The following is a 12,224-nucleotide window of genomic DNA, read 5'->3' on the forward strand; positions in this document are numbered from 1 at the left end:
TTTGTGTTGTTGACACATGATATTTCTTTCTTTTTTAAATTTTTGTTTAATAATATCTATTTTTGTTGTTAAAATTAGATTAAGATGAATTAGAGGCAATGGCGATGCTTGCTTACCAAAAGAAAGAGGCAATGGCGACGATTGCAATGACAACAGAAGACTATTTTGTCTTGAGGCCTCTTCTTCTTGGATTTTTGATTTGTGGATCCAGTTTTTCTTTCTTTAAACTACATTTGATTTTGTTTATTAACTCCAAATTAATTTCTTCATCCACACCAGAAGAGAAGAAAATCAAAAACAGAGAGAACCTCTGCTTGTAACTATAGGATAAAAAGAATATGCTGCAAAATTACATTGAATAAAAAAAAAACCAGCCTAGTAAATCAATGCTGCCAATCTGCCATTAATGTAGATGGAGAGTGCTTCTTTATTCATTGTTCTTCTCAGTAATTGTGTTAAGTGTTGGCTGGCATATCATACCATGTCTAGGTCTCCTCTTCTTGCCTTGAGCCTGAGCACCATTATTCACTCTCTGGGTGGATTTCTCTTCCACCTTAGATGGCTTTATATCAATCCCAACAAAAGTCACATGCTTTCTGATGCTTGATTTCTTCTTAAAAGCACTGCTGAAGGAACCACTCACATCACTTGCACTGCTACTTGGATCATTTCCATGGTTTCTGGTGCTTGATTTCTTCTTAAAAGCACTACTGAAGGAATCACTCACATCACTCACACTACTTGGATCATCATTTCCATGTTTTCTGGTGCTTGTTTTCTTCTTACTTGCATCATTTCCCTGTTTTCTGATGCTTGATTTCTTCTTAAAAGCACTGCTGAAGGAACCACTCACCTCGCTTACGCGGCTGATCATGTCGTTTGAGGTTTGTGAGACGAAAGAAGACGTGGAAACATCTTCGCTGGGTTTCTTGGTCTTTCTTAGGAGGTTGTGCAGGGTACGACGAGGGATGACATAGAACTTTTCGCCAGGCTTGAGGATCCGATCAGGTCGAACCACCGATTCCCATGGCCGTCTGAAAACATCCGGCTTGGCTAGTACGAATGAAGGGTACTTTTCTAAGATCCTTTTTGCAGGAACTGCCATGTAGTAGGACTCTGCAATTCCTCCAGCGTGGATTATCTTCAAGGCTGAGGACGACAACGCTGCTGTTGTTTGTTGAGGCTCTGTTGGCGTAGGAGGCTTGGAGGGCGGCGCACGGCTAGAGAAGGAAGGGAGGAGCTTATGGAGCATATTTGGTCACAAGAATCAGAACGTTTGTTCTGCCAACTCGGGTATATAACAAGGCTTCAGACTCCTATAACCGCATGGTTTGATGACCACAATAGGCAGAGAGGAGTGTTTTAATCGTGTGTTAGCCAACTGTGAGTCAAAAATTCAACGGAAGGGAGGTGGAGAAAACTAGGAAGGCTGTCGTTTAGTTTTTGTTGGGGAGCTTTCTGAATAAGGAAATCCGGACCATAGACCTGCATCAATGTGCAACCAAAATTCCTCCTATAGGCACACAACGGAAGGTGATGCCTGCAGGGGAAACTGGATCACTAAAAATAGAGGCATCAAACATTTTTTGTCACCACAACTCACCACTAGCGGAACTCGTCTATGCAAAAGATCAAAACACAACACACTTCCAAAAGAACATGGTGAATCAAGTAACCATCCCAGTCAAATGCAAAAGTGACCTAGATAAAAATACAGTACAGAAAAAGTGAAAGAAAGAGAGCAAGGGCACACCACATAGCCATCACAACATCACACACAAAAATGAGAAATCCGAACTTTGGTTGAGAAAATATGAGAATTCTACAACCATCAATATGACAAGATGTTCCACAGGTCAGAATAAGATATATCATGGTAGAACAGATTCCCCTACAATCCTGCTATCCGACGAGTATTTACGGTAAAAAAATCTTTAAATCAACAATTGGAAAGTTTGCTTTTGCTCATACCAATTACAACAGTTCACTTCTTGCTATCAAAATTCACTTTACAGGTAAGACTAGAAAGACGAGAAAATAAGGAATTCGAAAAATTCTCCACAAACCTATATCTTACCTTCCAGAGGCCTATAAAACTTCAAATATAAAAAATGAAAAAGGAATGAAAAAGATCCTCTCACTCAGCAAATTCTATTCAGTTCAAACTTAAAAAGACAAAAGGGGTAAAGGTGGCGTCAAACTATGAAGAGAAAGATGGTAAAACCATATAGCAGCAGCAAGAAAGAGAAAGGCCTGCACATTGCCGACCCAACAAACTTAAAACGGTCAATTTCAGTAATAGGTGAACCGCACATTTTATGCTCTCAACTCGAGCACAATTAGGAGATACCAACAGCAAATTGTCCGCGCCACCTTCCTTAAATTTACATTCTCAAATCAGGCCAATGTTGTCTCTTCTTGATCTTTTCCTCTTTTCTGTTGAAGTTTGCAAAAATAATAACCCGGGGTTGGAGTTGAACTTATATTCTTGATTCACGGGGAAAAAAAAGAGTCTAAACCTCAATCAGTAATTACTGGGCCAATTAATCTGTGCATGTTGAGGCTGTTGATAAATACTGGCTGCAGGTCCCACCATATCAACAGCTCCGGCCATGGTCTGGGACTGCTGTAGGAGTGGGTGAACACCTGCTGCTGTTACTGCTTGTGCAGGGTGATAAAAACTGGCAAATGTGCCATGGCCAGCCTGTGATGGAGCAAAAGTCATGTGCTGACCTTGATGAGGAAGGTTGTAAAATGAAGTTGTCGGCAAGCTAGACATGTCTCGACCAGGACCAGCAATCCACACAGCCGAACCTTCACTCTGCAAAAAATTATATCCAAGGCCATTCAAAGTTCACATCACGCTAGTGGTAAAAGATCAGACTTCAGTGTAACCAATAATCATTTATATGACGAGCAAACTCCAAGCTCTAGAACATTTTGAAAGCACATAACTGGTTCAGGCGAAAAGGCATAATACATAAATATCAGGCGACTACACAAAATATCATCTCACTATTTTACCACGTAGGTACAGAACAATCACATCATTGGAGTGACACGAAAGTGAACTCTTTATTTTGGTACTGGTTACTTGTGGCTGCGGTTTAGGATGGTGCACCAAAGATTAAATTGTGTACTTTCTTTGGTCATGTAGTGAAGCAAAATTACAACATATCAAAAGATAGTGTCCCAAAAAACAATGAAGCAAGAAACAGAGAAAAAGATAAAATACCAGTGTCATAGTGAGTTTCTAGAAAATGAAATCAAAATGGACGAGTTTTAGGAAAGATTAAACATATAATACTTTGCCCATCTTTTCACCCTACAACCACACTGCTATTGCCTCCAAAAATCAGTATCACCACCCACATCCACCACTGCTCAAGTGCTCATTGTCAGCAGCTTCCACCTAATGAGCCACTACCACCACTAGCACAATCTGATGTGTATCCACCACTATTTCTAATATCCGAACAAGCCACCTGGCAGTCTGGCACCATACAGAGCACCAAAGATTGCACAACTACTAGTATCAGATATCACAAAATGCCAATTTCAGGTACAGCACACAATGCCAACACCCTGTCACCACCAGTATGAAAGTTCCAAACTCATCATGGCAAAGCACCCGGAAGAAGGTAAAGCATATAATTAGAGCTTGAACATAACGTATAAGGTACAGTCACTGCTAACTCATTCTCACTTTAGACGCAAATAACACAAAAAATGCTAGTAAGAAACCCTTTTAAAAATGATAACTAAAAGTAAAAATATAATCAAATCACCATGGAACATATTAATCAAAAAATCAGGCGAACCTGCTGGCCATTGATGTAGACATTATTCTCCTTGAACTGAGTCGTTGCAAGATCCTCGTTAGAAGCAGAGTTCCCAGACGTTGCAGTAGCACTGGGATTATAACCAGCTGGAGAGGAGCTGTATGGTCCGTAACCACTTGGCACACCAATCTGGGTTGAGTTTCCACTGTTCGTTGCAGACTTGTATTGTGGGAGAGGATATTTGACCCCAGAGGCAGCTGCTGGTGGAGCTGGATATACACCACCAGCTTGAGGTTGCTGAGGAAATCCACCATTGCTCAGGAATTGGTGGATCCCTGGGGGTGGACCATAGATCGGGGAGAAGTAGTGGCCATATGGAATGTAATTTGGAGGATAAGGGGATATATGCAACCCAGCTGGTGGGCGGAAGACAGGGAGTGGTTGCTGAGTCGCAGCTAAAGAAGTTTGCATAAGACTGGCAGCTTGAGTCACCAGCGGAGTTGGACCTGGCACCGACAAAACTAAGTTCCCCCCCTGAAACATGTGGTGTCACCAAGTCAAACGGTTGAGCCAGGCATTACAGTTAATGTAAAGTTATGTCACCAGCATTCTCCAAAAGATCCAATTAATTAATACTAGTTATAAACTACTAGAAAAAACAGTACCACCTGGCAACATCAATCAAACCAGAAAATTTTCTCCTCTATTGGGTAAAGTCAATCAAACAGGACACCAAAAGCTCACGTGTTCCATAAAAGCGGTATTCAATAGGAAGAATACAACTTCCACTGCCAACCAGCACTTACTACTTGAACAAGATAAGCATACTAAGAGGCAAGCCAAAGGCTTGTCACCTTTTAACGATAATCTTTCCTCACAATTCTCCTCTCTTTCAAAAAATTTTGAATAACACATACACAGCAACATTTCGCATATGACAATGCAAACTGCATAAACAAGCAGACCAATATCACTGTCACAGTCATTTTTCCAAATCAAGTGCATCATTAATATGAATAGAGCTCAAAAACACCTTTTTAGAACATCTGAAGGTAGAAGTAGCCCAATCCTCACACAAGTTTCAGATCTAGCAGTTTGATTTTGAGATTTAATTAGCAAGGAACTAGCTACTGAACTTTTTCATATAACAAGTGAAATTGTTTTATCCAAGCACAGAACTTACTATAAGTTGACTCCAACATAATGACAACCCATAACAAGCTCTGCATATCTAATATGAAATAGATGGTAAAATTTTCAACGAAAACATCTCTGAGTTATGGAATGTATATAAGCCAGCTAAGGAATACTAAAAAGACATTATGGGCATGATGATGAATAAATGTGCATGAAACAAGGTCAGAGTTACATCTGCCTTCCCTTCCTCAACTCTACTCCACTTTCTCCTTCCCAATCCTGGGAATACATCTCTTCCCAGGATTTTAATATTTCTACGTCTAAATGGAAAGTTAATTAAATCAGTAATGCCATATTCTAGCTAGCTTCAGCGTCAGCACAAGTTGACGACAAGTGAGCAGATGAGCACAGCATATGCTCATGGAACATTGTGGAAATACATCAGTTTTAAGAAGAATTAGCCAAACAGAAAACTCTTCAACAACCAATTAGCACACTAGCCAATCAATAAAGTAGTCACAAACTGTTATATTGAGATGAATTATGAGGAGAAGTATTTTATCCATGCAAACCTCTTGAGGCGACTGAGAATTTTGTGGAGGCAATACTGCAACATTCCCATTATATTTGGTCCCAACTCCCGGTGTGGGGAAAGGAGAAACACGACCATCGCTATCAGCACCTGAACGATAAAATTGGGCATAGTAACTTGTCGGATCAAATGGCTGCTGAACCTAGACACAGAAAGCATTGTATGACCACCAGTGATAAGTTTCAAAGCCAGAAACAGATTCATAAAACTACCGCACAAAAGTTGCCAATAGAAACTTCTTGGTAATAATGTGATTGACTCATTATATCATCACAATCAATTACAATCATAAAGCAAGATACACATTAATCAACATCTCAAAGTTTTTCACTGAACATTGAGGGATTCATAGAATAAAACAATTCAATTATCAATATGATTAATTTACGGAACATAACATGAAAAAGAGAGGTATGAATGCTTACTACAAAGCTCGGGAAGCGAGAAACATCACGTGCTTGAGACTCTGAGCTTTCAAATGTTGAAGCCTGAGTACCTATAATTGGAGGCATGACACCGTAATTGTAGTTAGGAGAAGTATGGACCACAGAGTATTGATGTACTCCTGACAATGCAGGCTCCTGCTTGGATTCGTCAAACTCTCGAACCGCACTGGAAGAGACATCTCCCTCGCCAGAAAAATTATCGTGTATATTTGAAGGTGACTGTGGATGTTCAGGATACACTCCCTCCTCTGCAGTTGCCAATGCATTTGGACTGCTGAAAACAACAATACAACTTATAACTTATATACGTGAAAAGGAAATGCTCTAAAGGCTAAGCTTATATTTTATCATAATCTAGTTAATGCACACGATACCATTTGTTTTCACCTACAGACATACTAATATTAAATATGGCAGTTTATTCACCAGATATGTAAAATAGATGGAGAAAATTTGTTGCTTCAGCTTTTAGGTCAAAGATTAATCAAAGCTGTCAAAACTAATATAAGTTCCCCCACACAAACATACTCCACCAAACTGAGACAGACGGCCTTTCCAATAGCACACTGTATTAGCATTGAGACCACATATAGGCCAAAGATTACCACAATAAGAGGATTAATCAGTTCCGAACGACTTTGCTAAAATATACTATTACTGTTTCTTTGTTTTTGCATTTCTATCGTCCTTATTTACTTACTTTTTTTTGGAAATGGTTTACTATTATGATCACCAGTGCGCTTGCTATTACTAGATGGTCTGATAGAGTCGTGCCCATACACGCTCAGCACCCAAGGCCCAACCGACACCCACCCGTATGGGCCGGCTGTACCCAAGGCCTCCCAGCCCATACTAGAAAACCTTGGGTACTAAGGGAGGCCCATACCTCCCTCTATAAACAACATCTTAGCTCCCACATCTTTCGATGTGGGACAATCCTATCAATACCCTCCCCTTCAAGACCAACGCCCACGTTGGTCGAGCACCATGGCCGACCACTCCGGCAGGCGCACCCCCGTTGGTCGAGCACCATGGCCGGCCACTCCGCAGGCACGGTCCCAAGTTGAAGGCACAACAGGATCATGCTCCGATACCATTGATAGAGTCGTGCCCATACACGCTCAGCACCCAAGGCCCAACCGACACCCACCCATATGGGCCGGCTGTACCCAAGGCCTCCCAGCCCATACTAGAAAACCTTGGGTACTAAGGGAGGCCCATACCTCCCTCTATAAACAACATCTTAGCTCCCACATCTTTCGATGTGGGACAATCCTATCATGGTCAATGATATTTCTCCTCCCTCTTAAACTTAACCTAACAGCACAGAGAAGGGAGTAGGAGTCTCTTGTTCTAGGAACACCAGGATACCGTCATTACAAGACAAACCCAGGATACCGTCATTACAAGACAAACTTTAACGAAACTTGTTAGTAGTGATTACAAACCTTGCAGCCTGTTCCTCCAAAGGTTCTTCAAGACCATGAGAAGTTTCAGACAGAGGCGTAGAACTTTTCTCACTCTGCTGAGCACTTACAAAGCTTGAAGTTACACCAAAGCTAGCATCAAAACTTCCAAAACTTAACTTTGTTCTTTCAGATTCGGGGACGTGAATGTGGTTTGGAATTATGACATGTTGACGCTGTGGAAGATGTAACTCCTCCAGCTTTTTCTGCAGTTCCGAAGTTGCCTCTTCAGAATCAAGGGCATTTACAGCAAGTGACTGAGCACTGGCTTCAATGGAAATACTAGCAACATCAGAGGAAACACCAGTTCCAGACCCATGAGCCACAGCAGGGGCAGTCGGCTTTGGCTTCCACTCCTTATTAGATCCAACTGCAAGAGACAGAAAATCAGTGAACTACTAACCAAAGGCAAGTTCTCATTCACTCTGGAATAACAAACAAAAAATGAGACATCAGGGCAAGGAGCATTCAAAACTTTTCATCAGGATTTATAATTTTTTGTGAGTTAAGCTTCCTCTCAGTGCTCAACATCCTGTTTCCCTAAGAGCCAGTAAGTTTTCCTAGCTGAACATTTTTTTAGCAAACTTACAATCTCTTATCAAAAGACACATGATTATACTTGCATTTTTTTACTATAATTCCTTAAACAATAGTAGTAAATAGTACTGCTCAACAGTGTGTCCCCGACAAACTTGTATCAAAAAAGTAATTATCTTTTAGAATTCAGGCTGAAGATCATATAATTCACTCCTTAATAGCAAAATAAGGAAATATATAAATATTATACGCTGACAAATGCAAGTAAAAGCAATGGAACATACGATAACATTTTCGATAAATACAGCATACAGGTCTCAGGTCTCAACAAATGAACAAATTCAGCATTGATGAAGAACAAGAGCACTTCATTTTACAAGGCCATGAGTAACTACCAACCATTAACAAGTACCATAACATTGGCAAATAGAAAGTTGATCCCAACTTGTACCTTTTTTAGGACCAAATATTGCTTGGGAACGATTACTGTAATTAGAAGAAGGGCGACTGCCAGAAGAGCTGCCATGGATTGAGGAAGATGAAGGTTGAGAAGATTCAAGCATCGGAGTCTTCCCAACTCCATGGGATCTGCTGATTGGCATTTTCTCTTGCAAAGAGCCACCAATTTCAGAAGCTGCAGCCAATAATTGCCACACTAATTTTAGTTAGTTACAACATGAGATATGAACTGGTCAAACTGAAGAAAATTATCCCATGTCCTGACCAGAAGTTAATTTGGTTTCAGCAGGGATAACTGAATTTTGGTCACTGGAAGTTTGATTGCTCCCAACTTCCTGTTTGATTGCACCAACAGCACCTGGGAGCCGTGAATCACTAGTTGGAACCAAATCAAGATCCCAAGATGAGAAGCAAACTGCTGATGAAGATGATGAAGTCATCGAGAACGAGGAGCTACTCGAATTTCCCACAGGCTCTCCACCCATATCCCCAGTACCATTTGCAATGTTGGGACTTTTATCTCCATCAACAGGTGGCAGCGCACTCTCCGACTTATTAATGCCAGTGGTGTATAAAATCTTTTCAGGTTGGTTCATACCAGTGCTTCCAGAAGCTACAACAGTAGGACCATTGGCGACAATAGCAGCAGAGCTGAAAAACAAACATATAAAGTGCATATCATTGTTCATAGTTCATACTGCACCATATTTTAGACAATATTTTTAAAGCAACTACAAAAAATATATGGGAATGATATGGAATGATATTTGGAAATTTGCATTCACCTTGCTGATGGAGTTGCTTCTTTACTTTCTGTCAGTGAGACTGGCAAAGAAGGACCAACACTCTTTTCTGCACCAGAATTCCTGCCACCACCAGCATCTAAAAACAGGTCACATGAAAGAATCAGCTTAGCTGTCATCATAGACAATAGTATGCGACAAATTTGTGCCTTCAACATCAGCCAACATTTGAACAGTATCCTTATACTATGACCCAAAAGGTTTCAAGCAACAAAAGTTAAAAATGCAGAAGGTATGCATCGACATGTTACTTAAATGAGTCACACAAAGACACCACATGAACTATATGGTACTTGCCAAACAAAATCATAAATAGACATCTCTTTAACAACTTATGATTTCAAAGTATATTATTACCATTTGAAGTGTGACGCGGTGAAAAATTCGCCCGAACACCCCTACTCCCCCGCCCTTGAGTAGTAGCTCTCCTACGAGGCTCTGCTGATTCTCGGTTTTTCAGATTCTGCATGGTAAGTGTATGTAAATTCCGAAGCTCAAATGTGAACCACAGGACAAACATAGCAGGTAATTATCATATTTTCCATAACAATGTGAAAAAGGTCACATTGTGAGATAATGAGAAAATTAGATAAAAGTACTATCACACCTGAAAATCCCTATAGACCCACCAGAGAGCAATATTAGTTTTCTCTTTGTACTTAAGTACAACAAAATCAATCTGTTACCATATCCTTGAGTCGTTAAATCCATGTCCAGAATTAACACAGGCCAGCAAAAGAAGGGAAACAGGAGGTAAAAGATGCCCCTTCTACTATGACCTCTCCCAAAACAAATACTAAAATAATGCAGGAACGGGCATCTGAACACACACACCCTATTTTAACAGTCCACGCAAAATCACATATAAATGAGCTTGATTAAATTTAACTTATTTGTGAATGATGATCTAGATTAATATCTTTATGAGCAATTCCAATGTTAACAATGACAAAAATGTCATAAATGAGCTTGATTAAAGGCTTTGATGATGATGATGATGATTTTAGAAAACACAATATTTCACTAATCTTGGACCAGGAGCAGGAACAGCCAATATCTCCACTCAAATCTTCTAGAAAGAAAAATTGTTGCATGTTATAGCATTAATTAATAGCCAGTATGAGGGTAATCTTTTCGGCATTATTATTGTTTAAGACAGACAAACACAAGATCCAATGTGTACGGGTGCAACCTAGTAGTCATATGTTTAATTCCTGTAAACAGTCTTTCCACATATTATGTGGAGTTAAGGTCTACGTAGATCCAACTTCTCCCCGACCCCGCCCACTGTGGGAGCCTTGTGCATGGGAGTTGTTTACCTTTTACCTATATTATTCTTCAACGAGGATGAGAGGATTCAAACCCCTCAATGGCAGGGTTTGTAAGGAGTGCAAGTGCTCCTCAGTCTTTTCAGTTATGAAAAACACAAACAACATAGAATCATACACCATTGAAAGTCAAGAGGTAGTAGCATAAATTACATACAACATAATCCCTTACCTCCTTCCTCTTGTCACGTTTCCTTTTGACCTCGTGAAATGGATCTGTAAAACCATAGATGTTAGATAGACTTATTTTCTTGGTTTAGAAAATAATTGAAGAAAACATTGGCAAAATAAAAAATGTATCATATACTGACAAATTTCGCATCAAATTACAAGGTGACAAAAAAACTGATGACAATTACACTAAGCTGTCGTCTGTCGGCCAATTTACGGGAAAGTTGTTGGCATCCAAAGACAATTGTAATAACATCCTGCTTTCATTGAGGTTTGGGTGTTCTAGGATAAAGAAGGATTATTCAGCCCAGATAATATATCAAATTTATTCAAAAAAGCAGATTTGAACATGTATTTTGCAAACACACATAAGAATAAATGATAAATACGTGCTTCAAAATGTTTGCATAACACAAATTTATTCAAAAATCTCACAGTTTCAGGGAAGCTAATACACAGAAAAATCTCTAGTTCATTAACTTGATGCAAATTTTGCTTAAACTACAAAATTTTTATCCTAACATGCGCATAAGTGTCCCAGGTAGAGTTGTTGGGTGCAACCTGGAAGTTACAAGTTCAATTGCAGGAAACATCCTCTCCAAATATTACGTGGAGTAAGTCATCTTGTCTTGTCTGTTCCTGGCCTGTCCAGTACATGGTTCTTGCACGGGTGTTGATTACCTTTACCTACTGAATTTTTATCATAGCACAGCCTACTAAAAAAAGGAGGATTATGAATGGCAGTAAAATCTGCACCACTCCTGACACTTACTAGTACCGGGAAAAATCCCCATTCCTAAGTCACGTCGTTAGTTTCTCAAGGTCATTCACAAGCACCGACTAGCTATTGAAATAACATAACGAGGGCTGTTAAGGAAAGCGAGAGCCAAGAAAATACATCATCAGTGAAACCCTTCAGATAAAACAACCAAAAAAAAAAACCCAACTCAATCCCCCTCTTCCCCAAACACCAAAATTCAAAATTAGAATCAAATAGAATCCGCCACTAAGAAAGCCAAAGACTCTGGACCAAGAGGATCGAAATCAAGGATCAAATCCACGAACTCAAAACATGAGCTCAAAAAAAAAATAAAAAAGCCATACCCTGAAAGAGAAGCCTTTGAGCTGTCTCATTGGGATCCATGGAACAGTCCTTGAGCATTGCATAAATCTCCTCCTCACTGTGATTGCCCGTAATCTCCTTGATGTTCTGGATCGTCTTCCTCACACTGTTTGGGATTTGAACCCTATACCCCCCACCGCTCATCTTCAGTCAGCCGAATAACCCTACCACACAGACGAGTCGAAATAGTGGGGAGAGAGCAGGAATGGAAGCTCAACAGATTAGGGCGTAGAAGGACTGATACTGAGAGAGGGAGGGATTATGATTGGTATTTTTATTTTTATTTTTTTTGGTTTTGACGGGGTTTTCTTTGAGTCGATGATCTTATGCGAGTGCGATGTACTTAATAGGTGATGAAGAAGAAAAAAAGGCGAAAAGAG

At 40.0% G+C, this 12,224-nt stretch overlaps 1 protein-coding gene across 2 annotated transcripts; it reads right to left on the reverse strand.

Annotated features, from left to right (window-relative positions):
- Nucleotides 1–1,946: 1,946 nt before the first annotated feature.
- On the reverse strand, nt 1,947–12,191 carry LOC119991183 (GBF-interacting protein 1-like). Of its 2 annotated transcripts, none has more exons than XM_038837432.1 (11): nt 11,826–12,191; nt 10,723–10,766; nt 9,580–9,685; nt 9,205–9,301; nt 8,685–9,070; nt 8,412–8,594; nt 7,406–7,793; nt 5,937–6,228; nt 5,492–5,653; nt 3,822–4,316; nt 1,947–2,821 (listed from the first exon to the last, which is right to left on the reverse strand). In XM_038837432.1, the coding sequence occupies exons 1-11, from the start codon at nt 11,986–11,988 to the stop codon at nt 2,525–2,527; spliced, it is 2,613 nt and encodes an 870-aa protein (XP_038693360.1). In that variant the 5' UTR covers nt 11,989–12,191; the 3' UTR covers nt 1,947–2,524. The 2 variants fall into 2 exon arrangements, with proteins under 2 accessions (XP_038693360.1, XP_038693359.1); XM_038837431.1 differs by having other exon boundaries at nt 5,937–6,231.
- Nucleotides 12,192–12,224: the final 33 nt, after the last annotated feature.

This window comes from Tripterygium wilfordii, chromosome 22 (assembly GCF_013401445.1).
Source record: "Tripterygium wilfordii isolate XIE 37 chromosome 22, ASM1340144v1, whole genome shotgun sequence".
Lineage (NCBI taxonomy): Eukaryota > Viridiplantae > Streptophyta > Magnoliopsida > Celastrales > Celastraceae > Tripterygium > Tripterygium wilfordii.